Source organism: Mesoplodon bidens (assembly GCF_964165515.1).
Source record: "Mesoplodon bidens genome assembly, chromosome: 15".
NCBI classification, from domain to species: domain Eukaryota; kingdom Metazoa; phylum Chordata; class Mammalia; order Artiodactyla; family Ziphiidae; genus Mesoplodon; species Mesoplodon bidens.
Window position 1 is genome coordinate 15,232,292 of NC_138171.1, and position 25,254 is coordinate 15,257,545.

Consider the following 25,254-nt stretch of genomic DNA (forward strand, 5'->3'; position numbering starts at 1 on the left):
AAGGGTGCCTGGTCCTTTTTTCCTACACCCACTTCCTCTAGAGCCCTTGATATTTTGTCAGCATGCACAGGCAGACCTCACAGCAGGCTCACCATCCGTGTTTATTACAAACTGTTTAATTGCTTCTTATCCCAATAACTTTACAAATATAGAACCACATGCCAGTCTGGGGGTGTTCTGCAGTGAGTCACTACAAACTAGCCCAGGCATGGCTTTAATGCCTCTGAGGTCCATCTAAGAGTAGTCCCAGCAGTGGCCTCAGCCATGTGGGTAAGAGGGCCTTGGAGGAGGGCTGCCAACTGTAGCCAGGGGACCTGGCTTCAGGTCTGCAGAGGTGCTTCGACAGCACGATGCTCATTCTCTGTCCGGAGTGTCTCCATGTACTTCCGCATCTTCTCAACCATCCAGGAGGGCAGGACAAAGGATTTCAGCTCCTCTAACTTCAGGTCCAGGCATCCTCTGGAAGAGACATTGAGGAGGAGAGTCGGAGCAAGGGAGGATGTAGGTCCAGGCTCATCCCAGGGGAGGGGAGGGCAGGTTTTACCTGTAGTCATCGCTGGCAGCGAGGTCCCGGATGTCCTCCTCAATGAGGAGGTAGGCCTGGGGCAGGAGCAAAGGAGAGTCGTCACTGCCTCTGATTCATTTCAGTCCAACTCGATTAATACTTTATTAAACATCTCCTTAATGTAAGGGCTGGAAGGTGGGGGCGTGCAGTCATAGTTTATAATTTAGCAAGGGAGAGTAAGTAGGGAGAGGCTGTCTGGGGAATAGTTTCTTGAGACAATCTTCCACTCAAGCAGAAAATTTATGGGTGGGAGAGTGGGGAATGATGATTAATTTACTTATAGCCGTCGTCCCTTTTACAAAGGGACCCTGAGGTGGCTTAAAATGAAAGGGCCAGAAGTAGAAAAATATACATGGAAATAGGAAATTAGGAGGAAGCCACATGTGAACTCTGGAACTAAGATAATTTGGTTTTGAACTTCGTGGCAAAAGGGAAAACATGATAAACCGCACTGCTGTCCATTAACTGGGCTGTGTTGTCCGGGGGCCTGCAGAACTGCTGTAGCACAATGCCATGGTCTGCAGCAAGAGAGCCCTCTTGTGAGCCTACCATGTGGCGGATGCTCTCCATCACATGAGACAGTCTTCTGTGGGAGACATTTCTTTCCAGTCTTAGGGTCAGGAATAACTGTGTGTCCCTTGAGACATTTGACTGTCTTCATCTTAGGGGCACTGTGAACTATGTGACACATCAGTTGTCCTTGAGTGGGGCCTGCAGCTGAAAACCTATAGACTTGCACTGGTCTCCTGGGCTGGCAATTAAAAAAATCCCTTTTTAAAAACTAGTCTTTCTTGTGGCTTAATTTTAGATCCTGCCTTGCCTTTTTATCCTATTTCTTATTTATGTATGTGTGAATGCTAAGTTTCCTGAAATCTTTTTTGAAAGAGTGTAGCATATAGTAGAAAATAAAATAAAAGATAGCTTTCATTGCCAGAAAGGAGATGGCATACTTGTTTGTGAGGCCGTTGAATTCTTTTTTAAAAAATAAATTTAATTATTTATTTATTCTTGGTTGCGTTGGATCTTCATTGCTTCTCACTGGCTCTCTCTAGTTGTGGAGAGCAGGGGCTACTCTTCATTGTGGTACGTGGGCTTCTCGTTGCAGTGGCTTCTCTTGTTGCGGAGCACAGGCTCTAGGTGCGCGGGCTCAGTAGTTGTGGCTCGCGGGCTTAGCTGCTCCGCGGCATGTGGGATCTTCCCAGACCAGAGCTGGAAGTTGTGTCCCCTGCATTGGCAGGTGGATTCTTAACCACTAGCCACCAGGGAAGTGCCGAGGCCATTGAATTCTAATAGGAGCAGTCCCAGCGGTGGGACTAAGTGAGTCTTCAGGGGGGGGACGGGGCATGTGATGGACAAATCCCTCCATGATAGTTTTAGAACACAGGCAACAATGATTTTCCTAAGGTTGTTGCTTGATTTGAGCTAAGAACTCTTTAAGTAGAAGTGATTCTGGAAAGAGCTGCCACGTGTGGCAAGCAAGTTTCACGGCATGTGCTAATTCCTTCTGACAAGGGGTGCGGCCTGGAGCACAGTGTTGAGAAGGGATTCCATAGCTGATTCTGGTGGAAGAGTTGTGAGGGAGGAGTGAAATCTGTCAATGGGCAGCACATGATGGGAAAGCGGTGTTCAGGACGCCTTGTACCTGCCATTCTTACATACGGCTAATTTGATCTACATATGAGGTGCTGTGGAAGGGAATGGGGAGGTGTGTGGGAGACCTGGGGTCAGGCGAGGGAAGCCAGGGATTACAGTCTGGTCTTCAGCATGAAGGAATGGGCCCTCTCTACTCTTACAAGTCTCCTTTCTCACATTTGTTGGGCATGGAGTCTCTCAGATTTGGGGGTAAGCTGCCACCAATAGCCCTGGTCCCTGGGCAGGGTGGGTCTCTGGCAGTGGCACGTGTGGCAATACTTACCATCTTCCCTCCTGTTGCCCGCATGTGATGCTGCTCGGCCAGCCAGTGCTTGTCCTGGGGGTCAGCCGCATACTGTGAGGGATGAAGTCACAGGGGAAGATGTTAGCCTGGTGTGATGGGCTTTTCTCATTTGGTCCAGAGCATACTCTTGGCCCTTGAGCAGTTCTTAGCAACAAGACCTCGTCCTAGCCTGGTGGATGTAGAGGGTTCACCAACCTCTTCAGAGCAAGCAGGGCTGAGCCCAGGAGGAGGCCAGGGTAGGGGACCAAATTCCCCGAGGTTTAGTACACTTCTCATTCCTGCCCCTTTCTTTTTTTTTCAAAATTTCAACTTTTTTTTTTTGACTGCGCCACGCAGCATGGAGGACCTTAGTTCCCTGACTGGGGATTGAACCCGCACCCTCTGATTGGAAATGCGGAGTCTTAACCACTAGACCGCCATGGAAATCTGAAAAAATTTTTAAATTTTAAAATTTTGGCCATGCCACGCGGCTTGCGGGATCTCAGTTCCCCGACCAGGGATTGAACCCAGGCCATTGCAGTGAAAGCGCTGAGTCCTAACCACCAGACCAGCAAGGAACTCCCCCCTTTCCTTTCTCAAAACACAGCACTTCTGGCAACTGGTCAGACCGTGACTATTATTTTAGAGCTGTACTCCTCTTTGAAGAAATGATCTGAGGTGGCTTACAACAACTATTATGGTGATCAAATTTTCTAAAACAAAAATCAGGACACTTCATGCCTGGAGGAGGTAGAACAGCATCATGGTTAAGAACTTAGCTGTGGGGTTCAGAGCTCAGCCCACAGGGAATGCGTGTTGTAGGGAAGGTCGCAGGTGAGCATGTGAAGGTGGCCAATCTGGCCTGGTGGGCTTTTAGGGGGCGGCAGTTTAAAAAAAAAAAAAGAAAGAAAGGAATTTGGTTTAGAAATTCTGGTTTCTGCTAATTATCAGGTGGTGTAAATGTAGGTGATGATTTCCTTGAGACTCAGTTTCTTTTTTTTTAAGTTTTTTAAAAATTAATTAATTAATTAATTTTTGTCTGTGTTGTGTCTTTGTTGCTGCACGCGGGCTTTCTCTAGTTGTGGCGAGCGGGGGCTTACTCTTCGTTGCGATGCGTGGGCTTCTCATTGCCGTGGCTTCTCATTGTGGAGCACAGGCTCTAGGCGTGTGGGCTTCAGTAGTTGTGGCACGTGGGCTCAGTAGTTGTGGCGCATGGGCTTAGTTGCTCCGGGGCATGAGGGATCTTCCCAGGCCAGGGCTCAAACCCGTGTCTCCCCCATTGGCAGATGGATTCTTAATCATTGCGCCACCAGGGAAGTCCCAAGACTCAGTTTCTTCATTTGTAAAACAGAGAGTATTAACGCTTATCTTATAGGGTTGTTGTTAAGAATAAAGGAGATAGTGCATAAAAGGTGGTAAATATAGTATGTGACACATAAGTGCCCAATAAAGGTAGGTTTTATAAAATAGGCAGATCATTTGAAATGGAGACCAAGCTGGGAAATCTGTATGGTTACTACAGATTTAATTATTTAAATCTGTAGTTTAATTAGTTCACTAATCAAAAATTTGAAAGTGTGTACTTCCTGACCCAGCAATCCCATTTCCAGGGATTTATCCTTCACAGTCATCCACACATGTACGCAGGGATGTCTGGTGCAGCACTGTTTACAACAGCAAAACTGTCAGAAAACACTTCAACATCTATAAGTAAGGGAGCAATGAAATGAATGATAGAAAATCTATTCTTTGAATTCTAGACAGCTGTTAGAAGTAAAATGAGGGAGACTTAATAATGTGGACAGATCGCTAAGATATTATTCCCTAGATCTGTAGTGGCCAGCACACTTTTTCTGTAAATACTGGGTTGGCCAGGGACTTCCCTGGTGGTCCAGCAGTTAAGAATCTGCCTTCTAATGCAGGGGTCGTGGGTTCGATCCCTGGTCGGGGAACTAAGATCCCATACGCTGTGGGGCAACTAAGCCCACGTGCCACAACTACAGAGCCCATGCACTCTGGACCCCGCATGCCACAACTAGAGAGAAGCCCGCGTGCCGCAACTAAGACCCAACTCAGCCAAAAATAAATAAATAAATATTAAAAAAAAAATTGGGTTGGCCAAAAAGTTCATTTAGGTTTTTCTGTAAGATGTTACAGAAAAACCCAAACGAACTTTTTGGCCAACCCAATATTTTAGGCTTTGGTGGCCACATACATCTTTGTCACATAATCTTCATTTTCTTTTTTCTTTTTTTTTTTTAATCACCCTTTAAAAATGTCACCACTCTGCACTGGACAAAAACAGGCTACAGGTTGGATTTGGCCCACAGACTATAGCTTGCCCTGCGTTAGAATGTAAGCTCTATGAGGGCAAGGCGTTGTCTGTGTCTGTTTGGTCCACTACTGTATCTCTGGCGGTTTGAGAATGCTCAGCACTCGATATTTTTTCAGTGAATGAATGAACTTTGGGGTGAAAAGAAAAATCAGAATATATATAGTATGAGCCCAATAACACAACCAAAATATCACTAAAGGACAAGGACACACACACACTCACACACATATAGACAGGAGACTGAAGGATGCTACCATGTTGCTGGGGGTGACCCCTAGGGGAGGAGAGTCAGATTCAAGGGTTAAGAGGAGCTTTGTGTTTTGCTTCCTATTAGCTTCAGTGTATTGTTTGAATCTTTTTACAACAAGAATGGGTTTACATATTATTTCTATTAACAAAAGTTAAAAAGGAAAAGAAAATTTGAATAACGCCTTTAGAAGGACAGAAAAATGGGCAAAGATATATAGGCAGTTTACAAAAGAAGCACAAATAGACTGTAAATGGATGAAAAGATGATTATCATTAATAAAGAATTAAAAGTAAAACAACAAAAATATTTTCCCTCCACTTATTAGCCTGGAAAGATTACAATGAGAGATAGCATCCACTGGCAATGACAGTGTGGGTTGGGAGTTTATTAAAAATGATGGGTCTAAGAATTGGGAATGTATGCTGGTAATGATGCCCACTTATTGAGCCCTTGCTAGGCCAGGCACTGTCTGGGAGCTTTACTGTGCTTTCTCTCTCTCTCTTTTTTTTTTTTTTTTTTTTTTTTACAGAGGAAGTCAGTTGTGTTTTTCTTGAAGTACAGTTGACTTACAGTATTATATTAGTTTCGAGTGTACAACATGATTCAATATTTTTATAGCTTATACTCTAGCTTACCAAAAATGGCTACATTTTACTGCATTCCCTCTTAATTCTACCAACCCTAAACGGCTGGTTTGCATCATTCTGATTTTATAGATGACAAAACGGTCTCAGAAATGTGGAGCCACTTGCCCAAGGTCACACAGCTAGTAAGTAATGGAACCAGGACTGAAATGATACTCGTAACCATTGTGCAACCGGAATTGGAAGTAGGTCCAAGAGCATATCCATTTGGCAGATGATGCAAGCAAGGGTCTTGGAAGATGCAGATCTTACAGAACAGTCAGGCAGAGAAAAGGGTAGAGGAGGAAGGCCATCAAAGGGAACAGCAGGAGTGAAGACACTAAGAGAGGAAAATGAAGTAGCAGCAAGCACAGCCATCTGTCCAAGTGTTGGGAATCCCACAACGTAAGACTGAAAAAATAGAGGAAGTAGGTATGTCCTCTGAAGAACGTGAACTTGCACAGAATGTAGTAGACAGAGCCCATGATTCTGGGACCCCAAGGAGCTGCGTAGTTCTGACAAGGGGCACTAAGCCTTGCACACAGGCGCAAAAAAAAAACATAACTTGAAAACATGCGCATTACTTTTTTTCTAATATATTTGGATGCTTTTGTGACTGATAAAATACAAATTCATTTAAGAGGGTGAATTCATACCCCCCCACCCCCAAGATTTTCTCGAACAGTGGACACCAAAGCATAGCTCAGGAGAGGAGTCCTGTCTTTGAAAAAGGTTAGAACTGCTACCTTGCTCCAATTTCTTTATCTTATAGACAGCTGAATACAGCAGTGGTTAAGATCTCAAGCTTTGCAGAAGACAGAATCCTAACTCGCCACTTACTAGCTGAGCAATTTTGGGCAAGTCACTTAGCCTTCCTCAATCTTTCTTTTTGTTTTATTTTAATTTGTAAAATAAGGATAACAATACCTATCTTAAAGGACAGTTCCAAGAGATAATGTAAGTGTAGCACCTAAAACCGTGTTTGGTACACAATAAACATACGAGGAAAGTCACTATTACCACTGAGGCACAGAGGTGCTGAGTAAATTACCAAAGGTAAAGGTTAAGGGCAGAGGGGCACAAGAACCCAGATGTCCTGACTCCCTGATCAGTGTTTACTCCCAGTGCCACCTACTCCACGGCACTGGTCTGCCTGACTCCCAGCACTCACCTACCTTAAAGAGATGTGGGTGCTTGATGTAGATTCTCCCTCTGGTGCCCCCCATCCCGAGGGCCCTGCAAAGTAACAGAGGAGTGGTAAGGATCCCAGCAGTTGTGGTCCTAGTGGTGGGCCCCCGAGCTCCCCTCTCCCTCAGCACCAAAACTCTTTAGACTTACTTGTTGGCTCGAGATCCCAACACAAAGGTGGTAGATTCATTCAGCCGAGCTGGGTCCCACTGTGCAAAAAAGAGAGAGGCTGGTGAGGCTGAGGTTTATCTGGTGGACGGGACAGAAACTCTCCTCCCTGGCCCTCCCCTACCACCACCCTTGTCCACTGTTCATCAAACAGCTGCTTCAAGAAACCAAGTACTTTTAATATGCTAGGTCCTCCGCTCCATACGGGGGGGCGGGGGTGGCGTGGAGGGGTGGAGGGTGAAGGAACGCATTGGAGATAGTCTCTGTTCTCCAGGGGCCACAGACGGAGGTACAGATGATGATACCATCATGAGCTGGGCAGTGACACAGATGAGTGCAAGGCATGATGGGAGCCAAAGCGGGGGTAACAGGACAGCTTCCTTGAAGGGGTAATTCCCAAGTTGGTTCTGACAGGGAGAGCACAAGCTGGACAGAGTAGAGGGGAGGGAGGAGGGGCAGCGTGAACAAAGGCAGGTGAGAGCTGGGTTGGCTTGTTGGAGAAACCACAGCACTTGTGTTGCTAAAAGGCAGAGAGCAAATCGGGGAGCGGCAATTGATGAGGCTGGAGAGGAAAGCGGAGAGGGGCTGGGGACCCTTGTACACTATGTGGACGGCTTTTCATTCTGCTCATTCTGTCGGTGATGGGGAGTCACTGAAGGCCTCTAGACAGGGAGAGCCGGATTTGTGCTCAAGATAGCTCGCTCTTCTGCAATGTGGTTAACGGGCGTGAAGTGGCGAGGCTACAGGCTGGGCGGGCAGTTTAGAGGCAGTTGTAATTAGAGCAGTTCTGAAAGATGAAGGCTGGAGCTAGGATGGCAACAGGATGAAAAAGAGGGAACAGGAAGTGTGAGAAACGGATTTAGGAGGTAGAATCATCCGGGACTTGACTGGATGTCTGGAGGAAGAGGAAACGAAGAGGCAAAGATGACTCAAGTAGAAAAGGTCGAAGCAGGTCTGGGGGAAAGGTTGATTTCAATTTTGGATATGCTGAGTTTGAAATTCTATGGAGATTCCAGGCCGAGAGCTCTAGCAGACAGTAAATACAAGCTTCAAACTAGAGAGAGAGGTGTGGGACAAAGAGGTAAGGCAACTTCAGCACATACTAGTCCCCGAAACCATACGAGTGGATGCTTTAGATCACCCAGAGAGAATCTTTAGGTGGACAAGTGGGCAATGGAGAGAATTCTGGGGAATGCCCACTTGCATGGGTCACTGCTGAGGAAGGACTCACCAGAGAGAGAGAAGGGGGGTCTGGAGTGGAAAAGAAAGGTCTAGGAGACTCTAAGGGAGCAGAGTTGAAGAAGCAAGGTGTGGTCACTGGTGGAAGCAGAGGGCCAGTACAATAAGGGGTGGGCCGTTTCTACTGGACACAGCTGCAACCCGGACAGTGGAGCCTTCACCTACCTTACTGGGCTTCCATGTATGATTTTAGTAGAAGAAAGGATTCTACTCTTTAAAAAGCTTGCAAACAACTGTTCTGGAGCCAACAGAGTTAAGAGCACAGACTGGTGTCCACGGACCTTGGCTGGGTTTGACACTTGGCTCTGCCACTTACGCAGTACGTGACTTTGGGCAACTCTGTGGTCCTTAGTGTCTTCAGGTGTATCAAGTGTATAAGATAACCAGATAAAATAATATAATTTCTGCCTAGGAGGTAGGAAAGAGAGCTCCTGAACCATAGAAGGGTAACAGAATCTATCTCATAAGGTTGTTATAAAGATTAAATGAGGGAATCCATACAAAAGATTTAGGGCAGTGCCTATGACATGTTAAGTACTGTATAAATATTAGTGACAACTAGCTTTTACAGGGAGAAGGCTTCAGCAAAGACCAAGCCCTCTCTCTGTTTTGCCCCTAATTTCAGTCCTTACTTGGGATGCTTCTGGAAGGCCAGAATTGGGAGGTGGGGTGGGAGGTGAAAATGGCTCTGGAATGGCATGCACATGTCCTTCACCACCCCCAGCCCCTTTCCCTCAAGGTGGAGCCCAGAGCCTGGACTGGGTCTCCTTGGGACAGCAGTCACTGCCATGCTCACATAATCATACCTTAGGGCCTTCCCGACGAATTGGTTCACAGGATTTTGGTTTCCATCTGATTGGAGGGAATGAAGAAAGGTGAATTCTCCAAGATCAGGCCTAGGACTGGAAGACGGTTTGCTGCTGCTGGTGGGAGCTCTGCATACACTCTCACTCTAGCCCTGGGTGGACTGCTTCCTGGTGCTCATTAGAGGAGGTGCAAAGGGAAAAAAGTACAGGGACTAGGAGCCATTCGAGGACTCACTCTGCCATCACCTAGCCGTGGGGGCAAGTCAAGGAACCTCTCTGGGCTGTAGTTTTCTCATCTGTCAGGAGGAGATAACAGCAGCAACTCCCTACCTCGTGTTAGTGAGGAATGAACTTGCTTCGGGCAGGGGACAAATCTAAGGTATGAGGATTACGCTAGCCCGTCTCCTAAGTCGGTGCTTTCAAACTATCTCCATCTCTCTTAGCCAGACCAGTGTGGCTTCCCTGCCTCCCCACCACGCTGTGTGGGCTTGCGGGATCTCAGTTCCCCGACTAGGGACTGAACCCAGGCCATGGCAGTGAAAGCCCAGAATCCTAACCACTAGGCCTCCAGGGAATTCCCAGACCAGTGTGGCTTTATCTGTTTTACATATTAGGCTCCCACATAAAGCTCTGTTTGAAAAAAAGATTCTGTTGCTTCAAAAGTCTTTGAAAATGACCATCCTGGAGGCAATGTAGTACAGTTTTGCCCTTTATTAGCTGTCTGACTTTGGGCAAGTAATTCTGTTTCCTTATCTGCAAAATTAATTATACCTTCCTTAGGGCGTGGCTGTAAGGATTAAAAGAGCAAGTATATATAAGGTATTTAGACCAGTTATGGCATATTACAAGCATTCAATACACACTACCAATAAAAAACCTCTGGTGTTTAATGAAGCTGTGCTGAACTGTTCTGGGGTAAAAACAGGATACGACATCCTCCTCACTGCCTTCTTTCCCCACCCCTCAGACTAGAGAGCGCTCCTCCACGGGGACCTGGCACAAATGGATCTGATTTTGCCAGGCAGAGAACTCTGGCCTCTTTTCCTCCCAGCCCACTCCCTCCCAGCTCCTCCCTTTGGCTCTGTCGGCCCCTACTCACGCCATGCCTGCGGCTGCGCGGTCATTTGACAGGACGTGTCCTGGAGGTCGTCCCTTCCTCTGCCATAAAGAACAGGTGTCAGTGGCCTGACCCTGTGGAAGCCCCCGCCCCACTGGCAGGTCCAGGGCCACCTGCAGGAGATGGTTTCCCAACGAGACCAAATGACGCCTGAGGGTGAACAGGGAGGGTGACTGTTCCCAGGGCGCCTGAGTCTCATGCTAGAAAGGCCCAAAGGTGTGCTGAGGAAGCCCACTCCCTGCTGGAGCTGCAGGCCCTTTCCCCAGCCAGAAAACCAGGAGACGGTTTACCTTTTTGGGAACGGGACTTCCTCTGTGGGCACACTCCTCTTCTGCCTGCCGGCCACGCTGCAGGAGAAGGGAAAGGAGTCAGTGGGAGGCCAGTGGCCGGGAACTGCGGGTCCCCTGGGGCTGCAGAAGACAGAGCCCCTGGACCACACCCTCCAGCCCCTCCCTGAGCCGGGACTCGGCAGCCCTCCCAGCATGATGCTATGTAGACCTGGTCCCACAAATGGGTGGTCCGTGGAGCCTCCCCTAGGCCACAGAGTTCACCTGTCTCCCATTCTGACCGGTCTCCCCCTCCAAGACCTGAGGACTCAGTGACTCTAACCTTTATCCCTGGAAGTTCATGGGTCAATCTGGGTATTGCTCTTTCTCCATCTGAAAACAGTAGTTTAGCCTGAAGGGACAAGACCAAGTGTTAACAGTCACTATTTTGGTGGGTAAGCCTCTCTGCCCCCATTTTTATAGACACAACTTCAAACTGGGTTAAAACTCTTTCATGGTCAGTACAAAGGGACACTAAGATATGCATACAAATAGATACCTTTTTAAAAAAACTTGAATAATTCATGACCATTGTTGAAAAATTAGAAAAATGTAAATAAGCAAAATTAAAAAAAAATCAAATCTGAAACCTCAGTACCCACAGAATACTATTAACATTTCAATGTAAATTCTTCCTCACTTTTTTCCATGTAAACATATGCTATATATCTTTTCTAACTAAACGCACTGATATTAAACAAATTCCTCAGTAAGCTGCCGTTTTTCGCTTAATAAGTATTGAGTGCCTAGTACGTAAGTGCTGGAGACACAGCAGTAAATAGCACAAGCAAGGGCCTTGCTCTGTGGAGCTCATATTCTGTGGGTGATCTGGATGATAAGCAAATAAACAAACATATAAACAAGGTGATTTCGAATCATGAAGTTTTCTCTGAGAAGGAAAAACCCTAGCTAGGCATTTGTGATGGAGAATCACCAGAGGGGAGGGCTACTTTGAGTAGGTGGTCAGGGAAGGCCTTGCTGAGAAGGGAGCCTCTGAGCTGAGATGTGAAGGAGGAGCCATGGACAGAAAAGGCTGAGCAGAAGCGTGTTTCCGCCGCAGGAAGAGTGCAAAAGCCCTAAAGTGGGAACAGACATGGCTCATTTGAAGAAGAGGATGGCCTCTAAGTAATGGGAGAAGGAGAGAGTGGTGAGCGAGGGGCGTGGGGAGGCTGGCAGGGCCTTGCAGGCCTGTGCAGAGTCAGGATCACGTGACCTCTCGGAGCAGCATTTGACAGCCCTGAGAGCTCTCTCCTTCCGGAAACAGTCTTCTACTGGCTCCTGTGGCCACACGCCCTGGTTTTCCTCCTACTTCTCTGGCCACCTTTTTTTTTTTTTTTAATTATGAATTAATTTATGTTAGTTATTTTCATTTTTGGCTGTGTTGGGTCTCCGTTGCTTCATGCAGGCTTTCTCTAGTTGCGGTGAGCGGGGAGCTACTCTTCCTTGCGGTGTGCGGGCTTCTCATTGCAGCTTCTCTTGTTGCCAAGCACGGGCTCTAGGCATATGGGCTTCAGTAGTTGTGGCACGCAAGCTCAGTAGTTGCGGTGCACGGGCTTAGTTGCTCTGTGGCATGTGGGATCTTCCCGGACCAGGGATTGAACCCATGTCCCTTGCATTGGCAGGCGGATTCTTAACCACTGCGCCACCAGGGAAGGGAAGCCCTCTGGCCACTCCTTCTTAGCCTTCTTTGCTGGCTCCTCCTCTTCAATCTAGTTCTTTTCATTAGATATTCTGTCTGCTCTCATTTATGCTCATGGCTTCAGTTAACATCTATCAACTTATGTCTCCCTAATTTTCTATCTTCAGTGGTAGCCTCTCCTTTGAGTTCCAGATTTATGTAACAGTCTGCCCCATGTCTATGTGTAGACGTCTCAAATTTGCGAAGTCGAAAACTGAGCTCATGATCTTCTCCTCCAAGCTTTGTCCCTTTTCAGTGAAGAGTGCACAAATCTCAGTGTGTAATTTTGCACACATCTGTGTGGTAATTTAATTCAGACGTGTATTGCCTAACTAGGCTGTAGGTTCTATGAGAGCAGGAACCCTGCCTGTTCATTTGCCATGTTCATTCATTCAATCATTCAATAAACAATGTACACATATGAAGAGTCATATTCTAGGTCTGGGAATACAGTGGTGAACGAGATCAGGCCTCAACTGCTGTAAAGCTCAAGATTTTAGCAGAGGTTGAGGATGGGAGGGAGGTAGAAAATAAACATGTCTACTATTAATAATTTCAGATTGAAATAAATGGCAGAATAAACAAGTAAGGTGATAGAGATTAAATGGAGGTGGGAAGGGAGTAAGATGGCAGCGGGGTGGGGGGCACTACTTTAGATGGTGTGGCCAAGGAAGGCCTCTCTGATGAGGTGATATTTAAGCTAAATCTAAAGAAAAGAAGGAACCAGCTTCGTAAAGAGTTAAGGGTATGGGGGCTTCCCTGGTGGCGCAGTGGTTGGGCGTCTGCCTGCCAGTGCAGGGGACGCAGGTTCGTGCCCCGGTCCGGGGGGATCCCCACGTGCCGCGGAGCGGCTGGGCCCGTGAACCGTGGCCGCTGGACCTGGGCGTCCGGAGCCTGTGCTCCGCGGTGGAAGGGGTCACAACAGTGAGAGGCCCGCGTACCGCAAAAAAAAAAAAAAAAAAAAAAGAGTTAAGGGTATGCCAGGCAGTGAGAACAGCATGCCTTGCCATGAGAACAGCAAGTGCAAAGGCCCCGAGCTAAGTGTGCTGGAGAAGCAGAAAGGATTCCTATACAGCTAGAATGTAGTCAGTGAGGGGGAGGTGGGATGAGATAAGTTAAAGAAGTAGGCAGGAGAGGTCTAGGTAGGGCTCTGTGGGTCATGGTAAGGCATTAGGGTTTATTCTGCCAGCAATGGGAAATCACTGGAGGGTTTTAAAGAGGAGAGTGACACAATCTGATTCATCTTTAAAAAGATGGGTCTGGCTGCTGTGAGGATGGAGTGGAGGAAGGCAAGAGGGAAAGTAGCTCAGGGCTGAGATATACATTTGGAAATCATCACCAGTTAAATTGGCTTCAAAGCCACAGGACTAGATGAAATCACCTGGAACAAGAGGCAGCCACAGAAGAGATGGGATTTGTGAACAAAGCAAAACAAAGAGCGCTGTTCACCACTCGGCACTACAAGAGTTAAGTCGTAACCCACTGCAAGTAGACAGAAAGAGAGAAATTCAGGATGAAAAACAGGATGAGGCACTCTGTGCTTTGGATAAACAGGCCCTTAGACAGTTAGATGCGTATCTCAGGGAGAATCTCACTGACCCCAGATTCTTGCATCTTCCCATACATAGAAAAGCAGCAAAATCATTAACTTATGATGTCTGTTCTTTGTCATCGGCAGTAATCTTTCACCAAGACGTATGCTTGACTGCAGCCCCGCCCCCCCAAATCATATATAAACTACCTCTTCGGAGCAGTTCCCTCAGAGCCACTGAGAGGCTGTCTCTAGGTACAGTCCTCAGTAAGTCCCTGAATAAAACTTAACTTGCAACTCTTATGCTGTGTGTTTGCCGTGTTTTTCTTTAAGTCGACAGGTCTGAGGACTGAACTTGGGAATGCGTCGAGTTAGTAGCAGAGAAGAGCTGGCTGAGGAAAGTGAGGAGGAGTGACCGATGAGGCTGGAGCAAAGTCAAGGCACTGGAGCCAAGAGAGGAGTGTTCCAAGAGACATGAAATGATCCACTGTGACGAATGCCACCAAGAAGTTGAGTAAGCTGAGCAACATGGAGGTTACTGGTGACCCTGATATAAGAGGGGTTTCCGTGAATTGGTGGGGACTGAAGCCAAAACAGAGTGAATGAAAGAATGAATGGAATAAACAAAAGAAAAACAAAATCAAAGGAAAAGAACCAAACCAAACCCCCCCAAAACAAGGAATTCCCCGGTGGTCCAGTGGTTAGGACCCCACACTCTCACTGCCAAGGGCCCTGGTTCAGTCAGCTGTGCCGCGCGGCTTAGGCGGGGGGGGGGGGGGGATGACAAAAAAAACAACAACTGAAAGGACTAATGGAATGAATGGGAGGTGACAAAGTAGAGTCAGGGATAGCAACCTTTTCTAAAGTGGCTACAAAAGGGAACAGAGAAATAGTGTGGCCTCTGAAGGGGACTGTGGGTTCAAGCGTGGTCCGTTTCGTTCTCCATTGTAGTCCCAGTGTCCCAGTGAATGAACACACATGTGTATAAACATACGTAGGGGAAAAAATGGTAAACACATCAAAATGTTAATAGAAGTTATTGTTGGCAGTAAGATTATGAGAAATTTTAATTTTCTTCTTTGTAATTTATATTTTCTAATTTTAATATAACACCAGCAGCAAGTAACATTTATTGAGTCTTTGCTACTGATCTAAATGCTTTAAGAGTATTGCCACATTTAATTCTCACAACAATCCTATGAGGTAGAGCCTCTATCTCCACTTTGCAGATGAGAAATCTGACGTTTAGTGAGGTGAGGCAACTTGCCTAAGGTCACACAGCCAGTCAGTGCTGAAGCCAGGACTCAAATCTGCACAGTCAGAATCAAGAGAAAACTTGCATCCTTAGCTACTATGCCACATTTTGCTTAGTGAATGTGTACTACTTGCATAAATAAAACGAAGAAAAAACAACAACTACCTTGCAAAACAAAATCAATCAAAAACCCCAAGGCCACGTGCCATAGATAAGATCAGCCATTTCTCCCTAAGAAACAGCTGTAAAGAGGTAGTGAAGGAGATTAGGAAATACCACTGAGATGGGCAAGATGGGGTTTCAAAAGTGAAAACAAGCCAATCAAGTCTTAATCCCACCAAAACCAAAACATAGTCTAGTCTGATTCCATCAGGTCCAGTCTGAAGAATCTTTTACTGTAACAAGAAGCTCTGCATGCAGTTTAGACACAGAACTTCGACGTATCCTGGCCCCCTGAAAGTGAGGCTCTGTTGTGAGGCAGCAATATATCCACACTGTGAATGTCACTGCCACGTATTTAGTATCTAGTATGCTTTGTACGTAGCCATTCGGTGTTGGTGGTTTATGTGTATCCTCGCATTTAATCCTCACAGCAAAACAGTGGTCTTAGTCCAAAATCTAGAAATGAGGAAACTGAGGGTCAGAAAGGTTAAAAGACTTCTTCAAAATTTCTTTCTTTTTTTTTTTGGCCATGCCTCGTGGCTTTTGGGACCTCAGTTCCCCGACCAGGGACTGAACCCAGGCCCTTGGCAGTGAAAGCGTGGAGTCCTAACCCCTGGACTGTCAGGGAATTCCCCCAAATTTCTTGATTCGTCTGGTTTTAAGTTAGACTTTGGGCTTTCTACCTTCCTGTGCTCTGATTCCATGTGTTCTGACCACACAGTTACATCAGTACTGGAAGCGGGGAACTCTGGAAGGTGGATGTGGGGACTCAGAAGCCTGGAAAGGTATGAACATTCAGCGAGTGGAGGTTATGCCCAATTCACTTTAACTCCATCTTCACCTTTCGCTGGGACTCCTGAACGGTCTCATAAATTTCCCTTTCAATCTCCATGGCAGATTCCCAAGCTAATCTCCTCATGGCAGCCAGAGTGATCTTGAAAATACAAATTTCATTAGGTAGCTCTTCTGCTTAAAATTCCACACCTATAACTTGGTTTGCAGTGCTGTGCCGTCCTCTCCAATCTCTGAAAACCAACAACACTGGCTTCTTTCTTTCTCCACGCCGCCCTGCCCCTGGGCTCGGCACCCTCTAGTGTACTCTCTCATCACCTCCTATGCTTATAGCATTTATAACAGTTTCTGATTATAGACCTATTGTATGATTACTGGAGTAATGTCAAGGGCTCTGGGGCAATGACTGTGTTCATATTGCACAGCCCTGCTGGGGCCTGGCAAATAGTAGGCCCTCAACACATATTAGGTGAAGAGATAAATTCAAGAAAGCATTTCAGGATGCAAATGAGAGTGAAGGTTTTATCAATTTAATATTGATTCAGCTCAAACTTATAAGATGAGTGTTAGCAAACTGCCATGTTTTATTATCAGCACATGTCACAACTGATGATAACATATTACAGTCCCAGAGTGAGTTAATGAAATGGCCTCTTATGAATTTGATTAGCTTAAATTTAATAGTCTATGAGAACCAGATCAGCTTTCACTGCCCTCACAGGATGGAGTTCTGCTTTTTCAAAGCTGAGGTCTAGGCCCTGGTCTTGCTCATTTCTGAGGCTGTGCCTGAGTAGCTAGTCAGCCAACCTCCCGGAAGATGTTACTCTCTCATCTCACGATAATTACCCTCATGGGACTGGACTCAAGCCGGCCCTTGTGGCTACGGTTATGAAGAAATTTCCATCTCTGACAGCTAATGGTTCCACAGTCAAGCACAGAATCTGGGGGATGCTGACAATTCCTATTAATAACAGCAGCTGACACATGCAAACTGGTTCACTTCTATCTTGAGAACACAGCCATTTCTAGACCTGATGTCATGACTCCTGACCACCTTGAGAGGCAGGGAGGCAGAAAGGGTGACAGTTCTCATGATACCAAAAGGGGCTGCGATTACTTGAAGGATCAAACACCAAGCACTTGCAGAGGCGAGCCAGACCTTAGCTATTCTATCTCTCGCTTGTTCCAAGCCACAGTTTCTTCATCTGTAAACTAGGGATGGAAACATGCCTTCTGTACAGGTTTCTTCTGAGATGTAAATGAACTAACGCAGGTGAAAGCATCTACCACAGTAGCTGGCATCTAGTAGCTACCTCCCTTCCCTTCGGTCAGCAAAGCTCTAAGCCCTATCTAGATGTAAGTAGCTCCAAATACCACTGATGATGGGACCACATTTCTTTGCTGAGCCCTGAGGGCTAAACCCTGTGCCTTCATCTCTTTTCCTCTTTGATCTCACCTGCTCCAGGCAGCTCCGACAGGCCTCCTGGATCAGCTGCTCTGCATCCACTTCTTCCCCGACATTGTCTCGGACGTTCAGTGCGGCCTTCTGGAAGAACTAGGGAGAGGTACAATAGAAGACAAGGTCAGAAGTCCTGCCAATCTGCATCAATTTGAAGGGAACGGAATATAAAACAGAAGCTTTCCTCCTACCCTCAGAAAGAAAGGAAAGGTGATTATGAACGTGGCGTTGAGATTAGCCAGACTTAGATTCATATCCCAGGCTCTGCTTCCCCACTCCATACGCTCTTAAGGAGGAGAACCATCATGGAGGTGCTGTAAAACTCCTCTGGCAAAGCAATAAAGCCATTCTTTTTTTTTTTTTTTGGCTGTGCCACATGGCTTGCGGGATCTTAGTTCCCTGATCAGGGACTAAACCTATGCCTTGGGCAGTGAAAGTGCAGAGTTCTAACCACTGGACCGCCAGGGAATTCCCTAGGAGAATATATTTTTGACACGAAAAGGTATTCATGATATTTTGTCAAGTGAAGGAAGCAAGTTATAAAATAGTCTGGGATAGTGTGAGCCTATTTATGTAAAACAGCAAAAAAGCAAACTGTAGAACTGTAAGAATATATAGAGTAAAAGAACTGTAAGAATATATTAGAGTAAAAGCGGTGATATGATTTTTTTTTTTTTTTTTTTGCTTATCTATCTTCTCAATTTCTATAATGTACATGTCTTACTTCCACAGAAGAAAAAACAACCACACCACTGCCTGAGATGAACAGGTCAGGGAGGCCAGAAAAGACCCAGAGAGTGGAAAAGCCTAATTGAATTCTGACTTCGCCCAGTCTGAAAGAAACATCTGTAGACTGGGAGGGGTGAGACTTGGCCAGGGCCCCAGGATATCAGCAGTCCCAGCTGGCTGGGGAAAGGAAAGGCAGAAGGCTCCTCCATTGGGTAAGAGGGACAGCTTGAGCCTGAAAACACCAAGGGACAAGGTGACATGAGGTCCCAAACCAAGACACCTGGAGCACGTTTGTAACAACAGTCCATGTCTCCAGAAGAAAGTGTTGGTTCTCTCTGGTGAACAGAAAAATTCTGGAATCTATAATGCATGCTCCTCCTGTGGGAGACAACTATGGGGAAGTACTATCATTTTATGGTCAGAATTTTATATATATGCCTTTGTTGTTAACATCAAACCAAGGAGAAGACTGTGAAAGCACTGGATTAGAGACCTCAAGAGTTTAGGAGGAAAATTCTACAGGCAAAATTAAGTGAAATGATCAGATGAGTTTGACTTCAAAACAAAAAACTGGAGATTAATACTGGTGGTTCAATACCGACTACTGACTATGTGAAAGCTAGTTAAAATAATCTGGATACTTTAGAACCAGCCTGTGAGGTGGGCAGGGCAACAAATATGTAGGGGTGAGTGTAAGCTACCTCCAGACATGAGAATGAAATTCAGTCATGAACAAGGAATTCTCAAACACGACTGGTAGAAATGTAAAATGGCACAAACTTTCTGGAGAGAGGGACTTCCTTGGCGGTCCAGTGGTTATGACTCGTGCCTTCACTGCAGGGGGCACGGGTTTGATCCCTGGTTGGGGAACTAAGATCCCACTGTGTGGCGTGTGGCCAAAAAAAACAAAACCAAAAACAAACAAAAGCAACACAACAAGAACAACAACAAAATTTTCTTGAGGGAAAAATGTTTCCCATTTTACCCACCAATTCCATCTTTAGAAGTTTATCCCCCAGAAATACTCTCATAGGTTAACAAAGATATACATTCCAAGTGCTCAATGTAGCATTGTTTGTAATAGACAAAAACTATTAGTAATCTGAATGTTCTAGGGACTAGCTCATTAAATTGTGGTACATCCATCCAATAGATTACTGTGCAGATATTATAAAAGAATCAGGGTGAGCTATTATGTACTGACCTAGAAACATGACCAAAATATATTGTTAAATGAAAAAACTGAATTGCAGAACAGTGTGTGTAAAATGATCCTACGTATTCTTTTTTTTTTTTGGCTGCACTGTGCGGCTTGTAGGATCTTAGCTCCCCAACCAGGGACTGAACCTGGGCCACAACAGTGAAAGTGCCGAGTCCTAACCACTGGACTGCCAGGAAATTCCCTGATCCTATGTATTTTTTAAACATGAGTGAGTGCGCATGCACACACACGCACACACACAAATAAATATAGGAGACTATGTCATTGTTAACAGTTTGGTATTCTGGGAGGTAAGTTTTAGCGACTTTGGTTTTTACTTTTATTCAATCAATGAATACTAATACATACCACCTAGTCCACAATTTTGCTATATTTGCTATCATGTATCATCCATTTACCCATTCTATTTATCCACCCATAAATCCATTTCCTAAGCTATATTATTAGAATATTCTTTTTAAAGGGGCATGCATTTAGTAATAACAGGAATAAATGAATAAAATTCACAATGTCTTGGATAAAATCAGCCATTCCTAGAAGCTATTTTTCTAAACATTTTTAAGAAAATGGGTAGCTGAGATTTGGAACATCATTAAACATAGTGATCAGATGAGGTCAATCAAGAGCCTGGATTTACCTGAAGCTGTGATGTAATCAAGTCATTTGTACCTTGTCTAAAAACAAGTGTGGGGCTTCCCTGGTGGCGCAGTGGTTGGGAGTCTGCCTGCCAGTGCAGAGGACACATGTTCGATCCCTGGTCCAGAAGGATCCCACATGCCGCGGAGTGGCTAGGCCTGTGCGCCACAACTGCTGGGCCCGTGTACCACAACTACTGGAGCCCGTGCACCGCAACAGAAGAGGCCACCGCAGTGAGAAGACTGCACACCACACAGAGGAGTGGCCCCCCGCTCGCCGCAACTGGAGAAAGCCTGCACACAGCAATGAAGACCCAACGCAGCCAAAAATAAAATAAAATAAAAAAATAAAAACAAGTGTGGCAAGGACTTATCTTTGCAGACTATGTGAAGCCGCAAATTGTGTTTATCCAGCATTTGTTCAGGAGAGAAAGTTCCTGAATCATGGCATCCACTACCGGGACAAGCAACAAGGAAAGTGCTTTGGAGGTAGACAATCCTGGATTGAATGCTGGTCTAGCCTTTTCCTAGGGGCTTAACCTCTTTATTTTTGCACATGTAGAGGTGCAGAAGTATGAGAATACTTGGTGCATTCTGGGATGTGCAGAAGTCAGGGGCAGGAATAACTAGGTATATAGGGGAGTATGGCTGATCACAGGGGACCATATGTGCCATGTTAAGGAATTTGGAGTTCACTCAGAAAAAAAAGGAAAGTCGTGGCGGGATTTTAAATAGGGGAGTGACACCATTGGGTTTACATTTGAGAGATCACTGGCAGCTGTATGGAGGGTGGACTGAAAGAGGGAAAGAACAGAGGCAGTTAGGGATTACAGTGGGAGCTTGAATGAGAAGTAATGAAGGCCGGAACCAAGGCAGAGGCGAGGAATAAGGGTATGCTGGTCAGATTGTGGGGTGGAAGATGCAGGACCCTGCTACTGGATATGGAAGATGGAGCAGAGGGCGGAGCCACTGGACTCTGGTTTCTAAGTGAAAGATGGTCCCATTCAAACCTGTCCAAAACTGAGCTCCTGATTTCCCCTGCTTGTCCCCATCTTCCTCATATCAAGTTAATGGCAATCCTATCTTTACAGTTGCCCCTGGCAAATGACTCCGGAGTTGTTTACTTCTTTTTCTTTTACCCGGCACATCTGAATCATTAGTAAATCCTGTTGCTACCTTGAAAACACATACGGAATCTGATTCTTTCCCAGCACCTTTACTGCTAACACCCAAGCCACTATCATCTCAAGCCTCCTAACTGGTCCTCCTGAAATCTATTCACTTTACAACTGTCAGACCGACTTTTTAAAGGTGTTCAGATCATGAACTCGGCTCAAAACTCTCCAAAAGCCTCTATTTTACTTGTAATAAAACCCAAAGTCCTGTCGACTGGAAAATAAACGCACAACCTGAAAGTTGAGAGTTATGTTTTATTCAGCGGACAAAACTGAGGACTTAAGCCTGGGACACAGCATCTCAGACAGCTCTGAGGGATTGCTCCAAAGAGGCAAGTGGGGGGAGCCAGGATATATAGGAGTTTTTGCAACAAAGACCACGGAGTCGGAACATCAAAAGATTACTTTTAAATAAAGAAAACCAGACACCTCAAATTAAGGAATTTAGCACTTTCCTATGCATGGGAAGATGCAAGAGTCCAGGCTCACTGAAATCATCCCTCTGATGTGCACCTCAGCTATCTGGGGCCAGGAGCCTGTGCTTTCTCGTCCTGAGTCTCCTCAAGGTGCATGGTCAGGGGTGGCTGCAGCAGTTGACCGCTAGATGGAGGGCATCCTGTTTCTATCCTGAGTTCCCTCATGGCTCAACATCAGGGTGGCTGTAATGTGATGGCTTGATGGCTGCAACATCCTTTATTTCCTGATGTGGCAAGCAATAAATTTCATTCACAGTCCCCACCACAGCTTTAAAGTTCTGCCTGAGCTGAGTCTGTTACCTGTCTGGTCACCTCTCCTTCTCCTCTCCTTCTGGCTCTGCTGGCTCCAGCCACTCTGTTGCTGTGAATGTGCCAAGCATGCTTCTGCCTCCGGTCCTTTGCCCTTGTTCCCTCTGCCTGGGTTGCTTTCCCTCCAGGTATCTGCACGATTTGTTCTTTCCTCACTTTATTTGGGTCTCTGCTCAAACGTCCTCTTATCAGAGGGCTCTCCTAGCCACAAGCTATGAAATAGCATCCCTGTTCCCTATAGGTCACTCTCTTCCCATTCTCTCTGGCATTCCCTGACAAAGTACACATTTATTTGAAGAAGGTAAGGACACTGTCCATTTTGTTCACTGCTACATCCCTAAGTGCCTAGCATAGTGCTTGCATTATGGTAGGTGCTCAGTAAATACTTTTTTTTTTTTTTTTTGGTGGTACGCAGGCCTCTCACTGTTGTGGCCTCTCCCGTTGCGGAGCACAGGCTCCGGATGCCCAGGCTCAGCAGCCATGGCTCACGGGCCCAGCCACTCCGCGGCATGTGGGATCTTCCCGGACCGGGGCACGAACCCATGTCCCCTGCATCGGCAGGCGGACTCTCAACCACTGCGCCACCAGGGAAGCCCCAGTAAATACTTTTTGAATGAATGAATAAACATAAGAGGAGAAGGTTTAGGAAGAAAAACAACAGAGTTCAGTCCTGGGCTTCCCTGGTGGCACGGTGGTTGAGAGTCCGCCTGTCGATGCAGGGGACACGGGTTCGTGCCCCGGTCCGGGAGGATCCCACATGCCACGGAGCGGCTGGGCCCGTGAGCCATGGCCGCTGAGCCTGCGCGTCCGGAACCTATGCTCCGCAACGGGAGAGGCCACAACAGTGAGAGGCCCACGTACCGCAAAAAAAAAAAAAAGAGTTCAGTCCTGAATATGCTGGGATTGAAGCATCCATGGGACATCCAGGTAGAGCCATGTATAAGTTTATTAATAGATCTTGAAAAGAATTTTAAATAGTAATAATGGTGATATTATTAAACAAGTAATAAAAACACCTGCATTCCAAGCACAGTGCTGAGCACATCACACTTAAGTCACTTCATCCTCACAATAGCTTGGCCAAATGTAATGGAGCAGGACCCTAGGGGGCCTTCCAGGGGGCAGACCCCTCCCTCATATCCTCTGCTTTAGCTCCTCCCTCAAGTACCTAGATAACAGTATCTGAGGCATATTTCCTGAATTGTCTTATAGATGCTAAATCCACCACCAAAGGGAAGAAATGAACTACATGATTAATATGAGCACATAGCCCCCAGAGCCTAAGGATTAATAATGTTAACCCCTGTGACACCACCCTGTTACCTCACCATCAACCAATCAGAGAATTGTGCACGAGCTGATCACATACCCTGGGATGCCCCTCCCTCACTCTGCCTTTAAAAATGCTTTGCTGAAACCCATCGGGGACTTTGGGTGTTTTGAGCACTAGCTGTCCTGGACTCCTTGCTTGGTGCCCTGCAATAAACGCTGCACTTTCCTTCACCACAACCCAGGACAGTAGATTGGCTTCACTGCACGTGGGCAAGCAGTAAGACCCGAGTTTGGTTTGGTAACAAGAAGAGGAATTCAAATTACCCCCAAAGAGGAAACACATTCTTGGGGGGTTCAGAACTGGAAAACTTTCGATTATCTGTGTGTACTAGAAAGAGAGACTGATGCAGGAAAGGACTGCCCATGAGTCTTTATTCCTGTTAATTTTTTATCTTTGTGTCCTTCTCACCTTCATGTACTTGTTGAAGACAGTCTGGATCTCCTCATTGATGCTAGGCTGCAGGACAGCTCGGAGGAGATCCATGGAGATGGCAGGATCTGTGAAACTGCATTCAGGAAGGAGACACAGTCAGGAGGCATGTCCCAAACATATCCTTACCCACTCTGCGCAGCCAATTATTGAGATAGGACCCTTTAATGACAATAACATATGGCTTTTACAGAAAACTAGCTACGTGCCCAGGTGCTCCGCAAACCACAAAGATGCAGGACTTTATTTCATACTCATAACTATGGAACGGCATTATTTTTAAAGTGTTTTAGAAGTATAATACTTAACACAGAAAAAGTCTATACACTTTAACAAACAGTTTTAGTGAACATCCTTTTAATCACTACTCAGGTCAAGAAACATACATGACCAGCATCCCAAAGACCCATCTTGTGCTGTCTCCACTCCCTGAGATGGATACTATTAGCCCCACATTGTTTTAACTTCCATGCTATTCTGCCTCTTTGGAGCCTTCAAACACAGAGCCTGTGAATGTGAGGGACCTTGGGCATTGTTGAATCAACATGCCCCCTCTTTTGAGTTCAGAAGGGAAATGACTTGCTCAAGGTCACACAGAGTTAACAGAATCTGAATCTCCTCTTTCTATTGGCCGATGATATCTTTCTCAGCTCTGTGCCGTGGGGACCCAAAAGCTGCCTCCCAAGCCAGTGCCTGGGAGGGGAAGTCCCACCCAAGGCCAGCCTTACCTTGTTGTCATCTGTGAGCGGCGGCCCCTCCGCTGTACCTGCCGGTGCTTTATCATTATGTTCCAAGGGTTCTGTGGAGACCAAGGGAGCAGATGTCACCGAGGTCCGTGACGCTGGGGTGAGGTGGAGGGTGGTTTAATACCTAGACATCCCTGCTTCTCAGGTGCTTTCACCGTCTCTCCCCGCTTGGGGTAGGGGGGAGGGCAATGGTTGGAAGGCCCTGCCAGGGAAGAGGAACCGAGGAAAAGCTTCCTGCCTCCAAGTCCCAACCCCACTTTTTCAGGAACGGGTGGAGGAAAGGAATCAGTGTCCACCGAGGGCCTACTCTGTTCCAGATGATGCGCTGGGCGCTTTACCCGCATTTATATCCTTTCCCACAACAACTTTACGAGGCAGGGACTTATCATCTCCATTTTCGAGAAGAGAAAACTGGCGCTCAGGGGCTTGACAGGGCCGGCCCACGTCACCTAGCTAGGAGGGCGGCACCAGTATACGAAGCCGGGTCGTCGGACTTCGATAACGCCAACCCCTCGGCAGCACCAGCCGCCGCGTTCTCTCGCCCGCGGGCCAGGGTCCCAGGAGAGAGCCCTGTCGGGCCCGAGCCCAGGCCTGGCCGGGGCTTCCCCGGGGGCGCCCTCACCGTGAGAACCATCTGCCCCGAGTCTCCCAGCTCGGGGTCGCCCCTCTCTGCCCTGCCGGGTCCCCGCGGCTGCTCGGCGTCGCCAGTGGCTCCCATGTCGCCCCCGGCCTCCACAAGCTCAACCCGACTCTGACACCGGCCGGGAAGTCTCTATGTGACGTCATAGGAG

The 25,254-nt window shown here is 46.6% G+C and overlaps 1 protein-coding gene across 1 annotated transcript; it reads right to left on the minus strand.

Annotated features, from left to right (window-relative positions):
* Window positions 1-100: 100 nt before the first annotated feature.
* On the minus strand, window positions 101-25,248 carry DNTTIP1 (deoxynucleotidyltransferase terminal interacting protein 1). Its single transcript, XM_081257183.1, has 13 exons — window positions 25,086-25,248; window positions 24,446-24,516; window positions 23,697-23,793; window positions 17,407-17,505; window positions 10,816-10,884; window positions 10,497-10,553; window positions 10,189-10,247; window positions 9,090-9,135; window positions 7,027-7,085; window positions 6,864-6,924; window positions 2,481-2,552; window positions 545-600; window positions 101-459 (listed from the first exon to the last, which is right to left on the minus strand). Exons 1-13 carry the CDS (start codon window positions 25,179-25,181, stop codon window positions 321-323), a joined length of 981 nt encoding a protein of 326 aa, XP_081113309.1. The 5' UTR covers window positions 25,182-25,248; the 3' UTR covers window positions 101-320.
* Window positions 25,249-25,254: the final 6 nt, after the last annotated feature.

What these genes read in the sequence shown, in the direction of transcription:
- DNTTIP1 (XM_081257183.1), bottom strand. Translation starts at nt 25,181, where the DNA reads ATGGGAGCCACTGGCGACGCCGAGCAGCCGCGGGGACCCGGCAGGGCA. An exon ending in GAAGTCCCGTTCCCAAAAAG is followed by an intron (nt 10,248 to 10,496) that starts GTAAACCGTCTC and finishes TCTTTATGGCAG; the next exon opens with AGGAAGGGACGACCTCCAGG. An exon ending in CGCGCAGCCGCAGGCATGGC is followed by an intron (nt 9,136 to 10,188) that starts GTGAGTAGGGGC and finishes CCCTCCAATCAG; the next exon opens with ATGGAAACCAAAATCCTGTG.